At 39.2% G+C, this 27,206-nt stretch overlaps 1 protein-coding gene across 1 annotated transcript in view; it reads right to left on the reverse strand.

Moving 5' to 3' along the window:
- ITPR2 (inositol 1,4,5-trisphosphate receptor type 2) overlaps positions 1-26,248 on the reverse strand; it is a 526,257-nt gene extending 500,009 nt beyond the window's left edge. Inside the window, exon 1 of the mRNA XM_082849662.1 lies at positions 25,841-26,248. Within this exon, the coding sequence (XP_082705788.1) occupies positions 25,841-25,932 (92 nt within the window). The 5' untranslated portion in view covers positions 25,933-26,248. The remainder of the gene's footprint in view (positions 1-25,840) is intronic.
- Between the last annotated feature and the right edge of the window lie 958 nt (positions 26,249-27,206).

Consider the following 27,206-nt stretch of genomic DNA (forward strand, 5'->3'; position numbering starts at 1 on the left):
GCTTTTAGTATGCATGAGATAGTATGTGCCCCTGAAAGGCTTGGAGCAGAGAAAAGTCAACATGATCTGGCTTCTATGTAAAAAGCTCCCTCTGCTTTGCTGAGCTGAGAATAGTCAGGGAGACAGAGGTAGGGAGCTCACTGTGGAAATGAGCACAGGAACCCAGGTGAGAAAAGTGAGGGTCCATATGTGTCTCATGCAAACTATCAATATCCTAACGAAGAAGAAAAGATAGGTCAGGAGAGATGTGAATACCTATTGGCTCTTTAAGGGCCATTATATTGGTTTTCAGGTAGAATTTTACACATTATTTATAACTAATATCAGTATAATATATATATTTACCATAGAGTGTTACAGCAATTAGTGTTGTAGCAATATAGTATTTACCATAAATAAGTACTTCAGAATCAAAAAACCTAGACAATGTCTGACACAGAGTAAATACTTAATAATCACTTACTTAATTCTGTAAATTAACTTATTCAACTTCTTGGTGGAAAATGTTCTTCAAACATGATTTTTAATAAGAAAAAATCTGATTTAGACCTGCTGCTCATGAAGCACACCGTTAAACACTGTTGCATGCTGTTACACATTAATTTACATTTGCTCATCCTTTCATTAAACACAGACAACTGGCACACTAGGTTCCAACTGAGTCTCTAAACTAAGAGACTAGGGGAAAAAAAAGTCTAAAGGTGTGGAAATATTCCAAATAAGTGCGCATTGACTTACTAAACATGAAAAGAAGTTCAGGATGAGGATCCGAACATACTAAAAATCTAAGTTTCAAAAGTTAGCACTGGGGCTTCCCTGGTGGCGCAGTGCTTGAGAGTCCGCCTGCCGATGCAGGGGACGTGGGTTCGTGCCCCGGTCCGGGAGAATCCCACGTGCCGCGGAGCGGCTGGGCCCGTGAGCCATGGCCGCAGGGCCTGCACATCCGGAGCCTGTGCTCCACAGCGGGAGAGGCCACAACGGTGAGAGGCCCTCGTACCGCAAAAAAAAAAAAAAAAAGTTAGCACTGCATCAAGGATTTAATAGTCTCCTGCTCAGCACGGGTTCACAATGAACCAAAAGAAAATTAAGAACATTATGCATTTCAAAATTAAACCATCTTAACTTATCAAAATATATCTTAAGATTTTAAATGCATTTGAATCTTCCTCAACAAGTTATTCTCAAACTTGCATGATAATTACAGAAAGAAAACATTCCTCTTCTCCTTAAAAAAAAATGCATTATTGGAAAGTCAATGTTGAACAGAATATATGTCAAAGAAAGAATCATTGAAATTATAATTGAAGCAACTTAAATGTCCATTGACGGATGAATGGATAAAGAAGATGTAGTACATATATACAATGGAATACTACTCAGCCATAAAAAGGAATGAAATAATGCCACCTGCAGGACATGGATGGACCTAGAGTTGTCATATTGAGTGAAGTAAGTCAGACAGAGAAAGGCAAACATTGTATGCTATCACTTCTATGTGGAGTCTAAAAGAAAATGGTACAAATGAACTTATTTACAAAACAGAAGTAGAGTCACAGATGTAGAAAACAAACTTACGGTTACCAAGGGGGGGAGGGATAAACTGGGAAACTGGGACTGACATATACATACTACTAGATATAAAATAGATAACTAATAAGGACCTACTATATAGCACAGGGAACGCTACTCAATACCCTATATGGGAAAAGAATCTAAAAAAGAATGGATACATGTATATGTATAACTGATTCACTTTGCTGTACAGCAGAAACTAACACAACATTGTAAATCAACTATACTCCAATAAAAATTAATTTTAAAAAAGAAATTATAATTGAAATAAATATATAGAATAGTATTTCAAACAATACCCTCATATTCTAAAGCATTTCCTTCCCCACCCAGAGCCAACTGCACTGCTTCCATTTGTGAGCCCTGCCGAGCACAGTGTGCTCAGCACAGGCTGATACCCTTCTGGAGGCACCCGAGGGCCAATAAGAAGCCAAAGCTGGAACACGATGTCACGTACCGCAAACCCAAATCACTGCCTCTGCGATCTGAAGACAGAAGCTCTCTCTGATTTATAACAGGTTTCACAAGGTTCCTATTAATGCTCGCCTAGTTAATGTTGGTATTTATTCTCTTCATTCTTAAAAATTCTGCAAGAAAGATAGGAGTCTTTCTTCTGAGGACGTAAGTGCGTTTGGTGATATCATCCAGAAAACCAGTTGCTCAGGAAGGGACCCATTGACATCCTAAGACCACAATATCAACCTTAGATTGAACTAATTATATATAATAGGTGCTTCAGACATATGTTACTTTTTATTCTGCCACTTACCCTTTTAGGAATTTCCATTTCCCACTTAAAACTCTTAGGACAGCTTAAGAACCAAAAGGACCCCTTTGCCACCCAAGGGAGGGTAAGAGACCTAGGCTGGGGGCTTCCCTGGTGGCGCAGTGGTTGAGAATCTGCCTGCTAATGCAGGGGACACGGGTTCGAGCCCCGGTCTGGGAGGGTCCCACATGCCACGGAGCAACTAAGCCCGTGAGCCACAACTACTGAGCCTGTGCTCCGCAACAAGAGAGGCCGCGATAGTGAGAGGCGCGTGATGAAGAGTGGCCCCTGCTTGCCACAACTAGAGAAAGCCCTCGCACAGAAACGAAGACCCAACACAGCAAAAAATAAAAATATATTTAAGAAAAAAAAAGAAGAGACCTAGGCTGGCGCTTCTTTCTCCCATCCCCCCAGACACAGTACTTGGTCCAGAGAGTGTACACAACCCCAGCAGGCCCAAAGTGCCTTTACAGAAGCAGATATGAACAATGAATGAATGGGAAAGGGAGCGGTCTTAATCTCCTTCTAGGATCAAGCATTGTGAGGGAAAGTGTATGCCTAACACTGCCAGGAATCATTTTTCCCCACCATGGGTGGCAAAAGTCTACCAGAGAAAACAGCCTAGAAGGAGGAAAAAAGTGAAGAAAAAGACAAAATCCTGGTCTCATCCACTGAACCCCTGATTCTAGCTGTACCTGAAGCTAGCACCTCCTCTTGGACTTCCCGGAAATGCATACCCAAAAGCCTCTATTTCGTTTAAACAGATTGGGTTTCTGTTCCTTGCAAAAGAAGTAAATGTAGCCATGAAGGTCACACAGCTGGTAAAGAACTGATAAAGGAAGTATAAGCAACCAGAAAATCCAGACTAGCCACATAACCAAAAATAAAATACGTTCATTTTGTCCTTGAGTCATTCATTCAACAAATATCCATTGAGTGCTGACTGCGAGCCAGGCATGGTCCTAGGCACTGGGGAAACAGCAGAGTACAAGACAGACCAAACCCAGAGCTTATGTCTTCATGTAAGGACCATTACTACATGTTAGTACAAGTGCTCCCAAGCTTGGGTGGGAGTGGATTTTAGGGAGTTTTGAACACCCTCAATACATGTAAAATCTTATGTTTGTATATATTCATGGGAAGTTGCAACATAAATTTTCTTTTAGTCTCAAAGGGGAAGATGACCCCCCAAAAGATTAAGAAAAACTCTCTGAACATAAGCATACCTTAGGATCAAGGTGTTTTAAAGTTCTTACGGAAATTCTCATATCTTAACCTTAGCCTAGTTTTGTTGAAAGAAGACACACTCTATCCAGCAGGCATTTCACAGAAATATCACTCTCCTTGAAAATATATTATGAGGCTAATTCCTTTTTCTGTGGAAACACAACTAACAGCTAATAACTGGTTGCCCCAACCCCTAATAAGCTGGAGAGTATCTCAAAAATTAGCACCTCAGTTAAGAGCTGTATGGAACAGAGGATAAAATAGATCCTCTCCTCAAGATAACATAGTCTCATATTCCTAGGAAGCTGTTCATGGCTAACATATAGCTCAATAACTTTTTTTAAAACCGATGGGAAGCAAAGGAATTACACATCTCTTTTTAAAAGGAAGATTCCATCCCCTCTGCCCACATTGTTTTAAAGGGCCCCGCTTACAAATATTGCTATCATTAATAGCCAGGGTTTTTTTCTTCTCCCTTAGCAACATAATTTGTATTTGGAAGTTTCCATGTGGTAAATTAATACCATACTAAAGAGCAATCAAGTTGCAACAAGCAAAAATCACAGGGGAAATTACCATCATAGAAGTTTCTCTTGAAGTTCTATGCCTCATCTTTAGAATTTTAAGTGTGAGGAAAATCATTTTCCAAAGACAAACTCAAGGAAGGATATATCATCTTCTGCATTCTGCCCTTCATCTGAATGGATGGGAATATTCTGCCCTACTTTCTAACTCCTTTTATAGACAGGCTGTCTATGTTTCACACTTGCATTTCCTGGACCCAAAAGAAAAGGTATCTCCTTTAATCTGCAAAATGGTTTTCTTCTAACTGATACTGATCAGATTCCTATCTGATAAAAAGACAAAAAAAAAAACAAAAACCAGGAACCAGGGTCACTGCTTTCTCTTATTCAAAAAGAGGCCTTTAGAGATGTTTAAACAGCAGCTGATTCGTTACAATTATTTTCTCACCAAAACTGTCCCTAAGAATTGGGAGATTGGGATTGACATATATACACTAATATGTATAAAATGGATAACTAATAAGAACCTGCTGTATAAAAAAATAAATAAAGTTCTAAAATAAATTTTTTAAAAAATAAAAAAGAATGTGATCTGGTGGCTTTCACTTGGGCTGCTCCTACACCTAAGCTACCAAAAGCAGATTCCTTTTCAAGGCAAAACAACTCATTTCTCAACCTCCTGCCATCCTATGGAATGAAACTGAAGACCAAGAAATCAAATGGACACAATGAATTTTTTTATCCTGCCCAAATAATTCACTGATTCATATTCACGAGGGACCCGCTACTTCCACTCTTCTCCAAAAGAGGTCTCCCAGGGACAAGCAACAACTGACATTTTGGTAAGGTTTCCCAGTTTCCTCCAAGATGGTACAACTCTCTTTCCCCGCTGGAGAGGTAAGAGAAAAACAATGTCGCCAGCAACCACTTTGCTCCATAATAAAACCAACTACAGTCTTTAGGTAACCCACGCTCCCCTTAGTACCCTATCTATATCTGTCTCTCTCATTCCTTCCCTTTCATAATGTCAAGCTTTAAACAGATATTAAGTACAATTTATTCAAAGTATTTTTTAAACTGTCTTTTAGAGCTACCGTCTTTAGGGCTCAATTGCCAAACTGATGATTTCAAAACAAACTTCTGATCAAGAAGAAAAAGACAAACCTCCATGGTTACCCTATCTTATTGGACATCCTCTGAGAAACAAACGTAGATCTAGTAACAAAATCTCCCCCACAAACCAATACAACTTTCAGCTTTTTTGTTTTAAGTTTTTAGCTTTGCACATTAAGTCACAAACCATTCGTACAACAAATTACATGGAAAAAATACATCCATTAGGAGACAAAACAATTCTGCAACTGTGTGTTGGTTCTGGATTGTACACTAAGGGCTTTGTCACGGGAAGGACTCATCCCTGCAGATGCTGACAACTGCTGCCGGGAGGAGTAGAAATTACCCTAAATCATAAAGAATAAAAAACCTTCACCATCGCACTTGGCCCTTGTTTCCGTCCTGTCTGAAGAAAGTCTATGAAAAAGGCACGTGATTCACTCTGGACCAAGATTTAGTATTACCAGTAGAATCACCCCATTCCCTTTTTAGTTTCCTCTCTCAAAGTAATTCTATGGATAGTCCCTACAGTAAAGGGTCCCCCAAAAGCCTTATAGTTTTTCCCCTGGAGAGTCCTATATTTTGGTGTTAAATTAGGAAATGACATCTCTTCAGTTACCTGCTGAATTCAATATTCTAAACCACTGAATGCTCTCTGAATGTAAAAAAGCTGTACCGTAGGGACTTGCTGCTTCCCCGGCACCCACCCTTTCTAATTCTTCCCTTCTCTTCAGCACAGCACCACAGGGATGTTCAGTCCTCCTTTCTTTTCACAAACCAATCAAAAGCCTCTTCCCTGACTGTCAAAAATCTAAATTCCAAGAACTTGGCAGTACAGGGGCTGTTACTAGGCCAGACTCATAAGTATTCCATCCATGGCCTAAAGAATTGCTAAGCAGCTAAAGTTTTCTCTAAAGAGCCTGTAATTTAAAAACAGGAAGAGTAAGGATGTGATAAGAAATGCTTTATTTTCCCTCACTTAATGTTACATTTCCTTTCATTTATGAATACCTTGATGCAGACACATAACTATGCTTAGTATTTCACCCTTTAAACTTCCCTGAACACTGCAATTTTAAGAAATAGCTTGACTAGATTTCTTTTTAAAAATCAACAAATCTTAAATCTATGTCTCATCTCTTCTCTCATGTTTCAAGGTTAAAAAAAAGTAATAAGGTAGGCTACCTTAATGTCACTCCAAATGTCATGATGGATCTGTTGAATTGTAATTAGATGATATTTGGACTGTAGTTTTAAAACCACTGCCTAAAACAGTGGTTTATCCAAAATATCCAAGATATTTAATTATGTATATAACTAGTATAAATTATTTCTCTTTTCCAAATATGTTTCTTTATCAATAAACACAAAATAAATCAAGAAAATACTGAGTTATGTAACTAATTCAACATTTTCTTTTTATTTGCATCACTGGTACAGGGGAGACATTTTCCTGCCTTTACAGTTATAGCAAATCTGGAAAAATAAGCCACTGATATTAAAACGTATATGATTCAACTGTTGCTAATAAATAGGTTTAGGTGACCTCTTTATGACTTTATCAATTTTTAAACCCTAAGAATAAATTTAAGAAAGGAGGTGAAAGAGCTGTATATTGAAAACTACAAGACATTAATGAAAGAAATTGAAGACACAAATAAATAGAAAGATATTCTGTGCTTATGGATTGGAAAAAATAATATTGTTAAAATGTCCATACTACCCAAAGCAATATACAGATTCAGTGTAATCCTTATCAAAATTCCAATGGTATTTTTCACAAAAGTAGAACAATCTGAAAATTTATATGGAACTACAAAAAAAAAAAAAAAACCCTGAATAACCAAAGCAAACTTGAGAAAGAACAAAGCTGGAGGCATCACACTCCCTGGCTTCAAACTCTATTACAAAGCTATAGTAATTAAAACGGTATGGTATTGGGGGGAAAAAACAGACACATAGATCAACAGAACAGCATACAGAGGCCAGAAATAAACCCACACATATATGGTCAATTAATTTATGACAAAGGAGCCAAGAATATACAATGGGGAAAGGATAGTCTCTGCAATAAATGGTGTTGTGAAAATTGGACAGTCACATGCAAAAGAATGAAACTGGACCACTTTCTTACACCATACACACAAATTAATTCAAAATGGATTAAAGACTTAACGTAAGACCTGGAACCATAAAACTCCTAGAAGAAAACAAAGGCAGTAAGCTCCTATTTGAAATCACTCTTGACAATGATTTTTTGAATCTGACACCAAAAGTAAAAGCAACAAAAGCAAAAATAAACAAGCAGAACTACGTCAAACTAAAAAGCTTCTAAGCAGAAACTAACACACCATTGTAAAGCAATTTTACTCCAAAAAAGATGTTTAAAAAAAATAAAAAGAATACACAAGGCTTCCAATACTATTTTGAACTGGAATATCAATGATAAAGGAAGATGTGTTGAAATATGGCAGAGGTACAAAACACTGCAGCGTATGCATGGCACACTTTCAGAGTGGGTACATTTTAATGAAAGGTTTTGGAGAAATGTACTGTAAACCAAAGAAATCATGGCTCTATTGTGACTTGGGCTGGAAACTACATAAGAAGTTTTAAATAAAACTTGAAAGAAAAAAAAAAGCTTCTACACAGCAAAGGAAACTATCAACAAATGAAAGGCAACCTACTGAATAGGAGAAAATATTTGCAAATCATATATGTAGGGGTTAATATCCAAAGTATACAAAGAACTCATACAACTCAATAGCAAAAAAAAAAAAAAAAAAAAAATCCAATTTTTAAATGAGCACTAGACCCAAATAGACTTATTTCCAAATAAGACATTCAGATGGCCAACAGGTACATGAAAAGATGCTCAATATCACTAATTATCTGGGAAATACAAATCAAAACCACAATAAGATATCACCTCTCACCTGTTAGAATGGCTATTATCAAAAAGACAAAGAAATAACAAGTGTTGGCAAGGATGTAGAGAAAAGGGAACCCTCATGCACTGCTGTTGGGAATGTAAATTGGCGCAACCACTATGGAAAACATTATGGAGGTTCCTTAAAAATTAAAAATATAACTACTGTACATGATCCAGAAATTCCACTTCTGGGTATATATCTGAAGAAAACAAAAACACTAATTTGAGAAGATATATAAACCCCATTTCATTGCAGCATTATTTACCATAGCCAAGATATGGAAATAACCTAAGTGTCCATTGATAGATGAACAGAAAAACTGTGGTATATACCACATAAAATGGAATATTATCGAAACAAAATATTAATGAATATATACAATAGGATATTATTCAGCCATAAAAAAGAAAGGAAATCTTTCATTTGTGACAACATGAATGGACCTTAAGGGCCTTATGCTAAGTGACATAAGTCAGACAGAAAAGGACAAATGCCATATGATGTCGCTTATATGTGGATTCTTTAAAAAAAAAAAAAGGCTCACAGATAGTTGCAAGAGGTGGGGGGTAGGAGGTGGGAGAAATGTGTGAACTTTTTTAGTTTCAATAAACTGAATTTTTTAAATTTTTAAACTCTAATACTAACCTTTTAAATATCCAGCATGTACCAGTAGAGCTTTCCAAATACTCACACAAGTATAGCATCATTTCCTACTCCCAAAGGACCACTGAGGATCAGAAGACGAGTATTAATAGTACTCCCAATTTAAAGATGGGGAACTGAATTCAGAGATTAAATGATTTGTCCAAGTTCTCGACCTCTTCAGGGTAGACTAGAATTCAAATCTAAGCACTTAAACAGCCCTTTCCAAAATCCATATTGCCTTTAAAAACTCATTATCAAACATCTTTTTATTCAATGGTTTGACTTCAACCTTGAAATTAAATATGAGTTTTAGACAGTCATTTCATAACCAACCAGTTTGTTCAATAGTTCAAGATGGACCCAAGTTTTAAATATTTAAGATATGACCAAAAAAAAAGTTGAAGACACTGACTCTTAAGAGTTAGAAAAATTTACTATGTGTTTTCTAAATATTATATAAAGATCGAAATATTATATACATTTCAAATATTAACATATTAATTAGGAATTATAATTCAGATCTAACTCTGGCACAGTAAATATTTGTTTTACAGAAGGAATTTTTAATTAAAAGCATTTTAGCTACAAAATTTTCCAATTTTGATATCGGGATTAATAATTTTTCAATTTTAAATTTTGTGTTTTAAATCCTGCTTATATTACAGCCTGCTTTGTACACATCTCCATCATAATAATTAATTCTTGTACACTGTGTACACAGAAGGTGCCACAATCATTCCATAAAGTGGATAAGCTACTTGTGTCTAAACAAAAGCTATTGAAACTAAAAGCAAATACGTTCACAATCAAATTTACTGTGAGAAGAGGCTCAAATCATATACCTTCATGGATGAGATTCATTTATTGAAGCAGGTTTATTCATATATTTATGAATAGTGTACACATTTTGAAAAAGTTTGTTTCCTAAGCTCCTCTCCCTTTTTTATTTTGCATCAACATTACAATAAAATGCTGCCTTCCCTTTCTGACCCTTCACCATGACCCTCACCCCTGATATCCTCAGAATGCTTTCCTTCAGGAGCTGATGCTAAAAGAAAAGTTTAGACCAGACCAGACTAACAAGGCTTTACTGCGGCATGTAAAGTACTTAGACAATTCTACTTTGCATCAGGCAGTAGGCTCCGCCTGAAACAGTGTTAGTATAAAGCCCAAAACTAGTAAACTGGAAAGAGAATAGCCTTATATAAGTACCAAAAATAATTAAGGGCTTCATATTTTAAAACCTGACATAAGGACATAGGAAACATGGCTCGTGAAGGCCACGGGGTGATCCTATCTGGCTACAACGGACACGTGTTGTCTTTGCCTTTCCAGCATCCACTGCCTTCCTTCTGGCAACTGAGCCCTGAAAGAAGAATGGAGAAGGGCTCTTCTTCTTCCACTCAGAGCATGATGACGTCACCTCTGTCATCAGAGCATCCCCTCCTCTGGCCACAGTGTTTGGCTGAATATGAGACTATGAGCCTAGTCACAAAAGTAGAACAAACAAACAATGCAGCACTTTTAGAGTTTGAGGAAATGAGGCACTCTCTATTCAGCTCTGGATGTAAGAGGATGGGATACACTAAGGCTGAAGCTGCTAGCAGCCATGCTGCCACCAAAGTCGGAAGGCCTGCCTGAGGATGGGACTAATATTGATGACAAAACAGAATCGGGGATAAAGAGAGAGAGTCTATAACAATGTTATGCATAGACTTTTCAGCTACCTCAACCAGAAAGTTCTCTTCTTTGCTGACAATTGTTCTAATTGGGTTTTCTGTTTCTTGCAACCAAAAAAATCCTGGTTAATAAATGGTCTTCAGATTGACTAATTCACTGTCATAACAAGGAATGTGGCACTTTTCTCTGATGCATTAGTAGTTAGTCCAATATGACTACAAATAACAAACTGGCATAAACTGCACCATAAGGAATTTATGTTAACTGAAAGGAAACAGCTTCTCATAGAGAAATTTTCTAACAAGAGTTTGCAAAGGAAGTTCTTTTTAAGTGCTTTTTAATGCTTTAATTTTTAAGAGTTCTTCAATAGTTTGTGTGCATATACACACTAAGATTTAGAAAATAGTGCAATCTCCTTTTATGGCATAACCAAAAGAAGGCTACAGCCTGGATAATTTTTGTTCATTAAGTATATCTAAGAGGCAGGAGTAAGATACACTCTCTATGCCTTTCATATCCCTAGGATTTTGTCTAAAATTCATTAGCATTCTAAAGAGAAGTAACCATTATCCTTTGATCAGTCACTGTTTAAAATCTGACAAGACTGTCCTAGACCAATTTGTTTATTTGTCAACTGATTCATTATCCAAGTTAGATACATGTTTTTGCTAATCCCTCTAACAGTCACTGAAGTTTAGCAGGAATTCTTGGCCAATAGGAAACTTGTGCAAAACATCCATTCTAATGGCTCCAAAGCAAACATTTGCTTTGTCTCAATAAATAAAACAAAACTGTTTCCTTTTACCACTATGTTCCAGTAGGGAAGAAATGTTAGCAACTGAAATAACATGTTGGCTTTAAAATTTAACAAGACTTGAAAATTCTAGTCAAGGAAGATATGGTATATATATATATATATATATATGCCAAGCAATTCTAAGGTTATTACTAATGCTGATACACTTCGGGTGTTTGCATTACATCAAAAAGATAGCATGCATCAAACCACTAAGAAAAGATAATTATAAGTGCCTGCAGTTTAGTAGTATGCATTATCAAAGTAAGGAAGGGGAAAAAAAAGGTCCAAAAACAAAATAAACAATAGATAAGGCGGAGTGCCTTTGAATAGCCTACTAAACAAATACCAGCTGAAAAACTGGTTTACAGCAAATTTTTATAAACATAATACAGCAGAACTTTTAAATCAATGCAATATGAACTTGGCCAAGCCTCCAAAGAGACTCCTGCTGATTTTTCAGATATAATAATAATAGTAGTAGTAATAATAATAATAATAATAATGGTTTCCACCTATTTAACACTTAGGTGCCTAAGGGCCTGATGCTTACTAAGTGTTTTACATATTTTAACTGCCATTAGTCATCATGGCAATACTACAAGCCAGGCAATAATCCCACCTTACAGATAAGGAAATTGAGGTTCTCGATATTAAGTAACTTCCAAAGATCATACCATGAGAAGGAGTAAAGCCATAATTTGAAACCAGGTTTGTCTGAATCAAACACTCATCCTCTTAACCATCATGCTAAAATATTCATTTGTTCAGTATATTTCTTGAATACCTGTTATGTGACAGACACTGTGCAAGATATTGAGGACATAACTGTACACAACACAGCTGCTGCCCTTACAGAGTTTAGAGTCTAGTGGGAGAAACATACATAATCCAATAATCTTATAAATCTTATAAATAGAAGTACAATTAACACTACAACTGGGATAAATTTTCTGAAGGAAACAAATACGGTGCTGTATGAGCATATACGCAGCAAAGGGAGCTCACACAGTCAGGGAGATCAGGAAAAGCTCGCTGCAGAAGTGTCACAGAGGAATCTAAAATATGGCAAAAATGAACCTATCTACAAAACAGAAACAGACTCACAGACATAGAGAACAGACATGTGGTTGCCAAGGGGAGGGGGGTGGGGGAGGGAAGGACTGGGAGTGTGGGACGAGCAGATGTAAACTATTATATATAGGATGGATAAACAACAAGGTCCTACTGTATAGCACAGGGAGCTATATTCAATATCCTGTGATAAACCGTAATGGAAAAGAATATAAAAAAAGAATGTATGTGGATAACTGAGTCACTTTGCTGTGCAGCAGAGATTGCCACAACATTGTAAATCAACTCGACTTCAATAAAAATTAAAATAAAAAAGAAGTATCACAGAGCTGAAATCTGAATGATAAACAGGCATTAATTAGGTGAAAGGCGTAGGGGGTTAAGAGGGGAAACCAATGGAAAGAGGAAACAAACATGTGAAAAGGCCCTATGGTAAGAGGGAGCTCAGAATGTTTGTGCAACTAAAAAGGGGGAAAAAAAGGCCTTATGCCTGAAACAGAGCCAGAGGATGGAAATATGGTGCAAGACAAGGCTTGTACCTCTTCCCAGAACCATGGAAAGCCTGAAGTCATACCGGGCGTAATGACATTCTAACCAACTGTAAGCAAATGAAGGGGAAACTTCTTTCAAGTCTATATGTTCCATTTTTTAAAGTAATAAAGCAACAATGAATATTTTAATTCATAAATCTTTTGGGGTCCAAAGGCAAACACTAAACAAAGATACTGCCCTTTCAATGATTCTGATGACAAGCTACTCTTCATTCCCAACTCCAGCTGCTGGATTCAGGCTGCCTTCATGTATCACCTGATTCCTCCCATGCCTACCATTTGCAGCTTTCTTCTATTTCTCTTTACCACCGTCTGATCTTCCTAGAGCAAAAGCTGATTATTTCATTCTTCTACTTAACAATCCATCAATGGCCTCACACTGCCTAATGGGGAATACACGATCTGGTCCTTGTCTGCCCATCTAGTTTCATCTTCTGTTCGAATACAGTAGAGTCAGGATTTGAGGTTGTCCAGAGAACAGGTTCATTTCTTGATATTCTATTATTCCTGAAGTATTGGCCTCATCCACATGGTTCAAGGTGGCTTCTTCCCTGCCACGTTACAAATAGCTGAACGGGGACTGGATAGGGAGGAAAGGAAGGAGGAGAGTAAACCTCTCCTTTAAGAACCTAACCACAAATTATAGTCTGAGGCCACACCTGGCTACAAGGGAGGCTAGGGAACGTGGTCTTTATTCTGAGCATCCACAAACTCAAGTACTTCTATTAGTATGGAAGAGGGAAAAATTAATTTGGGGGAATAACTAGCAATCTCTGATACAGAAATAAAAATTAATATGCATTTTTTGCTAAATTAAATACAGTTCAAACTAAATGATTCAGTTGATATTAAGTTTATTATAACTTCTATTTTGAAAAAAAATGTGCAATACAAATGTTGATCTACTCTTTAGAAAATGTTAATGGTATAAATTTATGGATATCTTGTTGCCAAAGTAATTACTGCCTCTCAAGACTTGTACAGGTCAGTTTACTTAAACAATTCTTTATTCAGATTCTCCAGTAATTAACAAAGTGTTTTTCGACTTGCAATTTGATAATTTTTAAGACCCAGTTCTGAGAGATTCTTTAGCAGCCAAGACTTCAGAAATAAGTACTTGGTTTCACCCTGACAGATACAATGACTTCATTTGTACTGACCAGGAAAGGAGACTCATTCTTGACATGGATTTAGAATTGGAACTCAATTACTAAATCATGTCCTGCCAGGTAAATAGGGAAGAAAGGTAAATAAAGGCCCTTTATCATTTGTTATTAATCCTAGCAATGGATTAATTTAGTAAAGTTTTAGATAACTAACCCTTTCATCAACGAGTCTTGATTTGATTTAAAATGTCATAGTATTTACCATTCCTAGCCACGAGTAGAGTCCTCAATACAACAAAATTCCGTCCTTTACCTTCCCTGCCTATTTTAACAAACCAAGACTGAAATTACCCTCTTTGAAAACATGGCTGAAACCAAAAATCTACTTGAAATGCAAATGTTTTAAGTAGTTATGTCCCTGATACTAGCAATGACACCGAACACTTTAGCCAAACACAAGTAACTAGTCCTTAAATCATGACCTTACTTTGGATCCCTAACGTAACTGTGTTTGGTGATTTGGGTGAGATTTTTTAAGTCACTGTCTTTACTTGGTATGATACACTTCAAAAGGATTAATCTGGATGTTATAGAAATGAAGCAGAACTCTGATAACATTTTGTATCTTTCATCTCAAAATTATTTTCTGAAGATATTATATTTTTAAACACCATAGTGGATGTTAGAACTAGAGGGAATAGAACAACCTTGTTTTGCTTTTTTAAATTATTACTGTGTAATTTTTACATATCTATATTTTTCACTTTATTTCTCTGTCCTATATGCAGATATGCTCTCAGAGAAGTTCTCATTTGTACACCGCTACCAGTGAGGATTCCAAGAATAAAAGTACAACACCGGAGAATTTCAAGTTCTTAAAGAGAATGACCAAACATGTCTTTTAGAGTAAGACTGAGGCAAAGCACATTAAAACAGACTTAGTCAATAGAAAGAATATAAAGTAATGAAAAACAAAAATACCGTTCATTTGTTCTCCTCGACCTGTATTTAAATGCCTATCCCTTTCCAGACACTTACTCCTAAATTTCAAAAATAAAAATTACAAGTTGTTGTATGCCCTCTTCTATTTTTCTAAAGTTCTATAAATTCCCCAATTACTTTCTGATTCCAAATTGGCAAATTATTTCCAACTAAACTTTTCTGCTGATAGCTGTTAAAGTATAAAATATTTCCCTGGATGTATTATATATTATCCACTAAGAGAAAGGGCTGATCGAAATTAAGAAATGGTCTCACAAAATGCTTACAAATTCAACTCTTTGCACACATTAAAAACAAAATTAAACTTTCATAAATATTAACTTTAATGTGCCTATAACATACAAATCATTAAATAAGGCTATATACATTACTTTTTCCAGGCTGTAAGTTTTATCACATGTTGGACTAGGTAGGTGCAGAGATATGACCCAAGAGATTATAAAAGTACCTAGTATAGCAAGATTTAATGGCACTATAAATCCAGTGGCAACCTTCATCCATTTTAAAAGAATTACCCATATGAATTCTCAAAATATTTAATAAGAACAATTACACTGACTTTACAATTATATTGACTTTTTTCCAGAAAGGGACTGATATTAACAGCTACTTAAAGATTTGGTAATATGCATATCTTAATTCAACAAATATTCATTCAGTAAATATTTATGGAGTCAAGCACTTGAGATGCTCAGTGACAAAACAAAAGATCTCTGCCTTCAAAGAGCTTACATTCTACCAGTGTAGACAGATGATAAACAATGAACACAATAAATAGTAAATTATACTGTGTGTAATAAGATGGTATGTAAAAAAAGGTAAAGCACGGTAAGGAGAACAGGAAAGGCTGAGGCAAAATGTTAAATACGTTACTATGTGACCCAGCAATTCCCCTGCTTAGGTATATACCCAAAGGAATTAAGAACATGTGTCCACATAGAACCTTGTACACAAATATTCATCCCAGCATTTTTCATAATAGTCAAAAAATAGAAACAACACAAATGATAATCAACTGATGAATTGTGATGAAACACAATGTGCTGTATCCTTACAATGGGATATTATTCAGCAATAAAAAGGAATGGAGTACTGATACATGTTACAATGTGGATGGATCCTTGGAAACATTATGCTTAGTAAAATAAGCCAGACACAAAAGGACCAATATTGTATGATTCTACGTATACGAGGCCCCTAGAATAGGTAAATTCAGAGACAGAAACTAGACTAGGGATTACGGCGGACGGTGGGGGAGACGATGGGGAGTTATTGTCAAAAGGATAAAGAGTTTGTTTGGGATGATGAAAATGGGTAATGGTGATGGTTGCCCAATATTGTGAGTGCACTTAACACCACTGAATTTTACACTTAGAAATGAATAAGATGGTACAGTTTATGTTATGTATATTACCATAATTTATTTTAAAAGGTGCTAAGAAGTTACTATTAAATTACCTACTAAGCGGTAACACCTCAGCTCATGCCCAGGTCCTCTGTGCTTTCCTTCTGCCCTACCACAATGCCCCAGAAGCAGGCAAAACTCAGAGCCCTGCTCACAGGGATCTCCCTGGTAGTCAGATCTGGTCTCGTGACTTTCTTTTATGGACATAAGTGAATAATCCAAGAGGGGCCAAATTCTATCACTCTGTATTTTCAATGTTAAGAAGACAGATACTGGGCTTCTCAGGTGGTGCAGTGGTTGAGAATCCACCTGCCAATGCAGGGGACACGGGTTCGAGCCCTGGTCTGGGAAGATCCCACATGCCACGGAGCAGCTAGGCCCGTGAGCCACAGCTACCGAGCCTGTGCTCTAGAGCCTGTGCTCCACAGCAAGAGAGGCTGCGATAGCGAGAGGCCCGCGCACCGCGAGGAGGAGTGGCCCCCGCTTGCCGCCACTAGAGGAAAGCCCTCGCACAGAAACGAAGACCCAACACAGCCAAAAGTAAATAAATAAATAAAATTTAAAAAAAATAATAAAAAGAAGAGAGATACAGAGTAGAGGAAACGGCTGTATCCTAGTCATGTAAATGGCAGGACCCAGCGAGAAGGTTCTGCTACTGAGATGCCCACAGCAGCACTGGGTTTCTGCCTTTCTTAATGCTCAGTTGTTGAGCTCATCATTCAATTTCTTGGAGCTCCTCCAGTATCTTTATACTAATAAATTTCCTTCTTTCCTTAAGCTGTCCAAAGATGGTTTCTGTTCCTTACAAACAACAGAACCTTAGTTCTAATACTCAACTCTTAAGCTTTATCCATATGGGCAAAGGGATATGCAAATGTTCTTTGCTTTCCAAATCTCTGGAGCTTTTGTGACAACGCAGTAAGAACTGGGATAGCAAGGGATACCTATAGATTGTTTTTCAAGAGTTCCAAGACAATTCAGTACGAGGCTTTCAAATAATTTAACTAAATGTGAGTCGGAGAGCACTTTATTCTCTGAAATTTTTACAAATAATACTTCTATTTGCCGCTAGAAAGTTAATCACGAATTTTTTAATCCAGTTTCTTTTTGCTGGGTTTTTGTTTGAGCTCTTATATTTAGCTCTGCTGATCCATAAATTCCTTACACAATTTGCAGAATTCTCTTTAAACAGGAGATATACAGACAGCAGTAGTGTCTGCTCCTAGTGGCTATTTCATAATCAGTCATTACCACAAGGTCTTGGAGAGCTAGATATTATGGTATCTATTTCACAATCAGTCATTACCACAAGGTCTTGGAGAGCTAGATATCTAGGAATTAATTAAAAACCTAAAAGTTTTTTCTAAGACTCCACCGAGGAATTTTTTGGATAACTAACATATAAAAGTCCAGCATTTTGTAATTTTCACAGAGATTTTTATGATGACATTTTAACAATGACTCAAACACTTTAACAGACAGAACCTCAGTAACGTGCACTTGAATTCAGAATTTAGATGCGAATATAGATTATGCTTTGTTTACTTCCTAAGTCTTTCCCGGCATTCATGGGACTCTATCTATGGCCTCTATCGCTTGTTAAACACCAAAAGGAAATGAGGGCATGGTGTACTGCACACATACCAGAAGGGTATTCTATGCCAAGTGGGGGAGAGAGAGCGAGAGTGTGTGTGTGTGTGTGTGCGCGCGCGTGTGTGTGTGTGCGTGTGTGTGCGCGCGTGTGTGTGTGTGTGTTGAATAGTCACAGGCACTATGAGACAAAAAAATTTAGAACTATTTTATTACAGATGGAAAGTTGTCCTTAATGCCAAAGCTTCCAGGGATCTAGAAGACTACTGAAGTTCATGATTAATGAAGAAAAACTACGAAACACTGGGGCTAAGGAAAAATAAAGGGGAAAGGAGTGAAAACAGAATATGCAAAGGAGCTGGAAACATTGTAAAATTCCCCCCCAAAATTGCCAAGTTTCTGGGCTTTATATCCTGCCCTCTTTATCTCTGGTCTCAGTAAACTCAGCACACATGACAAGGATTGAAGGCCGTCCAAATAAACTCAGAGGGTCTGAATCAAACTTAAAGCTCTCACATTTGATAAATAAGCATAAAATATGTTTTTTGATGATTTCTTCTATCTTTACATATCTCAATAATATCAAATTGTTTCCTTCCTTTTTTGGAGCTATTAAAATGAACAATAAAACTTCACCAATTTTTTTAATAAAAGAAAAAAGTACCAAGAATATATGATCAAATTATGGGTATAGATTTGAGACAAATATCCATCTTAATGATCCTCCAAAGTTCAGCTACATACCACCTCCTCCTTGAAGTCCTCCTCAGGTCATACCAGCCAGAGGAAGAATCCTCCTCTGTTTCCCTATGAATACGGTTTTTAATCATCTTTATTTGAAAAGAATTGCTTTATGTTGCAGTTATTCAATACCAATCTTATCTCCATTACTAAATAATGACTACATTGATTTCACAAATATTTATTAAATACCTACCATTTACCAGGAATTGTGTGAGGTGCTGAGCATACAAGGATTATAAAGTCAGAGTCAGTGCCTGATCTTGTGGCATTTACAACTGTGAGAGCAAAACTATCAAATGCCTTTAGTTTCCCATAGATCCTAGTCAAGTGTCATACCACAGATTTCTCAAAGGAAGTTTGAGTTTTTGAGATAATAATTTAAAATGGCACAATATCTGGCATCTCTTCATACTGTATCCCTAACTCATAGTCAGGGCTCGTTAAATGTGCATCAGGTGAACCAATGATTCAGTCCGCAGCATCCTCCAGCATAAACCACATCACCAGGAAAGGTCCATAGACTGGATTCACGATGCGGACACATTTTCAATTTTATGATTAAATTTTTTTCTGAATAAAATGATAATTTATTCTTAATTCAGGGTTGGAGTTCTATAGGTTTGTGTCAGAATAAACTATAAAGCAGCATTATTAACCAATCATTGATTTGAATTTTGAGAGGGCTAATCCATCCATTTCAAAGATATTCAATAAAGGGCTTCCCTGGTGGCCCAGTGGTTGAGTCCGCCTGCCGATGCTGGGGACACGGGTTCGTGCCCCGGTCCGGGAAGATCCCACATGCCGCACAGTGGCTGGGCCCGTGAGCCATGGCCGCTGAGCCTGCGCGTCCGGAGCCTGTGCTCGGCAAGGGGAGAGGCCACAACAGTGACAGGCCCGCGTACCGCAAAAAAAAAAAAAAGGAGTAAAATTCAATCTATTGTTATGCTAGAAATTTGTCATAGAAGACCACTATTACTTCCTTTGTATTTATATATGAAGATACACCTTGTGCCTGGAATTTAAGTTTTAAAGTTTGAGTTTAACTTTAAAGTTTTAAAGTAATCTGTCTATATTCTGTAAGTTATATACACGCTATCTATACAAGAACAGTTCCAAAGGGGAAACATGACTGTGAAAAGTGCTACCTACGCAAAAAAAAAAAATTTTTAAGCAAAAAACCTCTGTTAAATCTAGAATGAGGCCAAGCAATTGCTTCTGAATTCTCTTTCTATCAAAGCCAAGGATCAGGGGTACTTAAGGAAGGATGGCTATTTACCTGACTGAGCGGGTCTAAAAGCTGCAGTGTTGTTTATAGAATGACTTAAGTTTAAGAAATGGTGGACCTTTCAGCTTAAAATAGACTTTATGTTCACCATTTCAGAAACTGTCTTTGTACTCCAGCTGATTTAAAGTTCCATAACATGACACTACTAACCCTTAGACTTTCCAGAACAACTCAATATTCAAGATTATACTGTCTTCTTCCTCCCCACTAAACACACATGCAAATACCCAATAGATTTTTAGACACTTTTATCACAGTAACATATGCCCTAGCCAAAACAAAGCTAAGTTCATATACCTAGTTATAGCAGAAAATAATGCTGTTACTTGGTGGGGTTCTGTTTAGAAGAGGCTAAAGATAAATTACAAATTATGCAAATATAAAAGTTGGCTATAACCATTCCTTGCTTCATCTATGACTCTCTACTGATCAAACAGTCCTACTAAGGGAAAGATTTTTCAAACCATGATAATAAGAATAGCACAATTAAATAAGAAAAATAATAATAAATCAAATCTGCAACGATTTAAATATTAAAGCTTTAAGCAGAAAAAAGATCAGGAAGGGAAATTCAAAGGACTATAATTGGTAAAAATAAAACATAAGTCTTATCTAAGCAATTAAGTCAGAATTATACACTGTGTGACCCACCATCCGCCTACCTGATGTCTACTGTTGAACATGGAAACAAAGGAATTAAAAAGCGCATTGAATTGGCCACAATCAAGCAGTAATTAAGAATAAGGGCCCTGATCTTTTCCCACTCTGGTAAAACACTATCATGATACTTGGCAGTCACTGCACCAATGGGTGGTCACCTGAGTGTTTTCTCAGACCTTAATTAGTGGGTGCTGATTCTTAGTAGATCCCAAAAAGAAACCACAAGTCAAAGGCAACAATCACTTAAACATATGTATACAGACGTGCATAAACACCACACACACACACACGTGCACACTTGTCATTCACTAACCTCTCAACCACATGGAGAACAGACAATGAAACAACTGTATACTTTCTATTGATTCTACTGTCCCACCCGTCCTGGGAATTCTGCCATGCTCACTCCCACTGTGTGGTACCTGACCATTGGTCAAGTTGATATACCCAAAATATGAAGTGTCAGAAGTGTCAATGACCAGGGAAGTAAATCTTAGTATAAAGAAATGGAGGAAGGAGGAAGGGACAATTAACACTGCATTTGATACAAATCAAAACTACAATGAGGTAGCACCTCACACCAGTCAGAATGGCCATCATTAAAAAGTCTACAAATAACAAATGCTGGAGAGGGTATGGAGCAAAGGGAACCCTCCTACACTGTTGGTGGGAATGTAAGTTGGTGCAGCTGCTATGGAGAACAGTGTGGAGCTTCCTCAGAAAACTAAAAAATAGAACTACCATATGATCCAGCAATCCTACTCCTGGGCATATAGCCAGACAAAACTCTAGTTCAAAAAGATACATGCACCCCTATGTTCATAGCAGCATTCTTCACAATAGCCAAGACATGGAAACAACCTATATGTCCGTCGACAGATGAATGGATAAAGAAGATGTGGTGCATATATACAATGGAATATTACTCAGCCATAAAAAAAGAATGAAATAATGCCATTTGTAGCAACATGGATGCAACTAGAGATTATCATACTAAGTAAATTCGAAAGAGAAAGACAAATACCATGTGATATCACTTATAAGTGGAATCTAAAATATGACAGAAATGAACAGAAACAGACTCACAGACATAGAGAACAGACTGGTGGTTGCCAAGGGGGAGGGAGTTGGGGGAGGAACGGAGTGGGAGGTTGGGGTGAGCAGATGTACCTTTTATACATAGAATGGATAAACAACAAGGTCCTACTGTATAGCGCAGAGAACTATATTCAGTATCCTGTGATAAACCACAATGGAAAAGAATATTAAAAAAAAGAATGTATATATATGTATAACTGAATCACTTCACTGTATAGCAGAAATTAATGTAACATTGTAAATCAACTATACTTCAATTTAAAAAGAAAAAAAGAAAAAACAAAAGTAACACCGCATCTGAAATTGTACAACATATCCCAAAAGTCCTCCCTTCTATTATTTTTTTTTTTTTTTGCGGTATGTGGGCCTCTCACTGTTGTGGTCTCTCCCTTTGCGGAGCACAGGCTCCAGACACGCAGGCTCAGCGGCCAAGGCTCACGGGCCCAGCCACTCCGCGGCATGTGGGATCCTCCCGGACCGGGGCACGAACCCGTGTCCCCTGCATCAGCAGGCAGACTCTCAACCATTGTACCACCAGGGAAGCCCCCTCCCTTCTCTTTTAAAAGAAAAATAAAAACCATAACCCTAAAATGTACAGTACAAAAAAAAATTGTTTATTTAAAATATATTCACCATCTTCATCCAACAGGATTTAAAGTAGTTTTCCTTAAGTCAAGATAAGTGTTTCCTAAATAGATCTTTAGATGAAAAATTAAGTTAGAAAACATAAACCAGGCCCCTATTGCACCAATACAAGCTGGGAGAACAATACTCTACCTCATTTAGCAATAACTCAGGGTTCAGAAACGTCAGGTAAATCCTGGTTAAAGGATAACTGGGGAAAAAAGGGAAATGCAAGTCTTTGCAACCAGAGCAGTCTAATTCCTCAGACTGAGATATCAAACTTAAAAGCTAGGTCACAGAGCCTACAAAAAGCTTCCTACATTTCCAGTTGGAAGGGCCTCTGAAAGGGCCTACTAAACTCTAATAGAGTGAAACTGTGATTTTTTTCAGGTGAAAAATTCATGACCTTATTACAAAAATTCCCAAAAGCAATAATAACAACGTGCATCCTGCCAAACAAATTTATACACGAGATACTAAAATCAGACAAAATTTATCTGCAGAAAAATAAATATGTATGAATTACCTGTAATGCTGTAAACTCCATTCTCACTAACTATTTCCTAAGGTGAATTTGAAAAACCATCATGCAACCAAAAGCGTCAAACAGAAAAACAGCAAAGATAGAAATCAGAAACTTCCAGCCTCGTTTTTAGCTCTTCCGTTGAGTTTTTAATATTACAGTGGAACAAACTATGCTGGCTAAATAGATACAATGCCAGTGTCTCCCATGGAGCTCTCTGATTCACTTTAACAATTCCCACAACTTTGAAGAAACTTAAGGCCCACAATAATATAAGCATAATGTGGATTTTCCTAGCAACTCTTTAAAAAAAATGGGCTCTTTCCTTTCTGTCTCTTTCATTCACTTTTATAATATTCCAGGGGCAGGGACATCATATACTCCTTCTCTTACTCTCCACAAAGACATGCTGACACAGAAAAGAGAATAAATGATATGAACAAGGTCATAATTAGCAACAGACCTTGGACAACTGACCTCCAACTATAGAAGAGCAAAGAAATTCAACTTGAAGTATGTACTCTGTCTTTGATAGAAAAGCTGTATAATGAGCCTACAAAAGTATAATGAAAAACTATAATGCTGCTTTGATTTCATGGTCCTAAAACACATCCTAAAGTATCTACCAGTTGTCATCTAAGCTAACAAAGTAGGTGATGCTACTTTGCCTAGATAACATTTCATGTGGCATGAACATAGGCTCCTGCCAGCTTTGTAACTACTAAAACTCTCAGGCCAACATAGTTCCATGAGTTAAAGAAAAAGGATATCTAATCAGAGCACCAAGCTTAACCAGCGGCAGCATTTCCAACGATCCGTCCTCACCTTAGAATTGAGCTGCACAGAGGTCTTGTCATATTAACCTCAACAAGAATCAGTTTGTCAACGGAAAAATAATACTGCACAAACACACTCTAAGGCAACTCAACTTCCAAAACACCAGCAAGAAATGTTGAATATGAATAAACATTTTATACAAACATACGCTACATTAAAGCTTCTTTTTCTCAAGATGATGTGTAACCAACGAAACACACACTTGGCTGAAAGTCTGGAGACAGGGTTATAGTTCCAGCTTTTGGCATTAATGTCCTTCCTCTGCTTCACAGGTAAGTCACTTCATTTCTCTTCCCCTAGGTTTCTCTGTCTCCAAAATGAGCAGGACAGACTCCACAACTGCTAAAGTATGTAGTGACCGAAACACATACCTTTGCTGAATGAGACACTACAAAAACATGGTTTTTTATTTCACTAGGTTTTATACTCTATTCCTAATCCTTTTTATTATTTTGTCCACGACTGTAACTGTCACTCACAGCCACCTAGGTAGTGACAATTACAACAGCTAACCCTTAATACAAGTGCTCATACGCCACGTACTGTGCTAAGCACCTTATGTTAACTCACTTCTTCCTCAGCACAATCCTACGAGGCAGTAACCATGAGTGAGGAAACTGAGATGCAATTATGTGACTTGCCCAGGGTCATAAGGTTCACAGGCAGAGAAGACGGGATTTGACCCCAAGCCCTTCCTGATCAACCACCAGGTTAAACACACCTAGAGAGTCTACAGAGGGGAAGGGTGAGGTGAAGCAGAGTCCATCTGCAAAACGTTGCGGGAAGCCCAAACACTGACCTTGTACTAAGAACTCTCTGGGAAACAAATGGCAGCTTATGATTTACAAACCCAGCACAAAAGCACCTGTCACAGCTATTCTTTTCTTCCATGCTTCAGTTTCACTTAACATTGATCTTAAAGGGATTAAGTTAAATCTACCTCCCTTCTTTCACCCATTGAGGGAGATGCACAAATAACAGAAACTGGGGAAGTTCTGGTGACGTCCACGTCCCCTGTGGGGTAGACACCACTCCATTAACGGCATGGCTCAAAGCCACCGTCCGGGGACACTGCATGTGAAGTCATGTGCCCTAAAACCTAACAGCAGAAAAAAGTGACGAGTCCGAAGTGGAAACACCAGTTTCTCAGCCTGAAATCTCTAAGACTGGGGAGTCTAGCTACTGAGACCAGGCGGTAACAACAACAAAAAAATGTACGCATCAAAATACAGTGCAGTCAGTGTGCGTTTAAACTGCGAGCTGGTATTTACAATCAGGACAAAGAGAAAATACTAGTAATCAAGGAAGTCCTCTTTAACCATCTAGCACACGGTTATGTTTATATATCTATTTCCCCCATTCGTAAATCAACTCCAATCTCAAGAGCCCTGCACTTGGCCGAGTCCCAGGAGAGGCTGAGCATTTCAGTGGGCCAAAGCCCGGGGAGGGGAGAAATCAGGTGTGAGTTCTAGAACCCAGGAGGCCGTCGGAGCCCCCAGGCTGCCCCCGAGGCGGGGCGAGTCCCCGTTTGGCAAGGCCAAAAGGAAATCACTTCAGCGAAGTGGAACGGTGAGCTCCTCCCGCAGGCAAAAGCCACACTCCCGCTCGCCACATCGCCCGAGTTTCACATCCAAGGCCACGGACTTTTATTGACTGGTCTTACAAACCCGGCCCTGAAGGACAAGGGCTTGAGAGCGGTGGCGAGAAAAGATGGGGAAGAGGAGGCATTTTGTTTCACAGGGAAAAAAAAATTTTTTTTAATCAAAACAACCCACGGAGAAGCCAACGAAGACTTCTTCACCGGGCCTGTCTCCGGGCTTTTGAATCACTTCCTCCTTTTCAGATGCGTCTCTGAGCTTGAGATTACGAAGTAGCAAAGAAAGTTCTCGCCTCTATGGGCAGCTTCCCGCGAGCGAGCGAGCCGAGCGCACGGCGCTGTCCGCGGGCGCAGAGCCTCCCCTGCCTCCCGGCCACCCCAGGCGGAGGCGGGAGCGGGCGCCGGGGCACGCGGCGGCGCCACGAGGGACTGCGATGGGTTCCTAGGGGCCCTAGCGCCAGCGCTCCCCAGCCCGCGCCCCGGCTTACCCCAGCGTGTTGATGAAGCCGTTGACCGAGCCCTCCGCGTACAGGGACACGATGTCCCCTATGTAGAGGAAGCTGGACATTTTATCGGACATGCTGCTTCATGCTCCGAAGAATACGTCCCTCCTCTTCTCTGCGCCCTCGCCGCCCTCTCCGGGGAGCCGCCGCGGCAGAGGAACGGAGCGCCCGCCTGTAGCGCCCAGAGCGGCGGCGGCGGGCACGGCCCGAGGGATCAAGAGTCAGGCTCAGCCCTGCCCCGCGCCTGGGGAGCCGCCAGGAGCGGCGCTGCAGCTCCGGACACCCCGCGACGTGCGCCGCCCGGACGCCGGGAGCGCCACAGCCGCCGCCGCCTCCCCGGCAAGTTTCCTGTTCCTTTTAGAAGTTTTCTCTCCAACACCTTTTGCTCCTCCTCCTCCCTCCTCCGCTCCCTCCTCCGCCTACCCTCCCCGCTCCGCGCCCAGCCGCAGCGGTCCCCGCAGCCCGGCCGGAGATGGTGCTTGCAGAGCCCCTCGGTTCCTTCGGGGGAATTTTTGCACCAGGTGGTGGTGCCCATTGGGCGAAGGGGAGGAGAGGAACCGGAGGACGAGAGGGCGGAGGCCAATCAGGCGGCGGCGGCCTGGGGCGGAGCCGGGCCGGGGCGGGGCGACCAGGGTAGTGGGTGGGGCCCGGCCACCCGGGAAGCAGTGGCGCGCGCTCACCGAACGCGAGCGTGGCGCTGGAGGGGCGGCGGGATCCCCGAACCGGGAAGCGGTCGCCGGAGAGCCGCCCAGGAGAGGGTAGACTTGGGGTGCGACAGTTCCCGCCTGGGAAAGCGAAGGATGGCGGGGCCGAGACCCAGTCCCTTGTCTTAAAGGGGGCGGGGAGGATTGAGAATTGGCGATGGGGCGCGCGCGCGGGACCGGAGCGGAGTGAGCCGGCTATACCCGTGGAGATGAAAAGGAGGAGCCGGAGCGGCGTGGGTGCGTGGGGTGGATAATTTGCTGACACAGGGAGAGGAAGGAAGGTGTTGAAGCAAAGGAAAATGTAGAACATTTTTTAAAATACACAATAAAGAAAGAAAATAAAAAGGAGAAGGAGGGGGTCTGTCTCTATTTGGACTATGTAGTTTAGGTTTTGTCTCGAGTATAGGGCGTTAGTGAAACTTGACCCGTCAGCAGATGTCCAGGTGGACATGAAGTAAAAGTCACTTGGCCGGGCCAGCAATTTTTTTAGCCAACCATAGGCGGTGAACCTTCTCTTAAGCCTCCTGGTCTCTTAATCCCGCGCCCCCTGCTCTTAACCCGGAGCCCAGGTTTAACTTTCTACTTCCGGAAGCCCAATGTCACAGTCTCATTGACCGTCTTGGTTTGTTTACTTTTAAAGCTTCTGA

Source organism: Leucopleurus acutus (genome assembly GCF_964270905.1).
Source record: "Leucopleurus acutus genome assembly, chromosome: 11".
Classification (NCBI taxonomy): domain Eukaryota; kingdom Metazoa; phylum Chordata; class Mammalia; order Artiodactyla; family Delphinidae; genus Leucopleurus; species Leucopleurus acutus.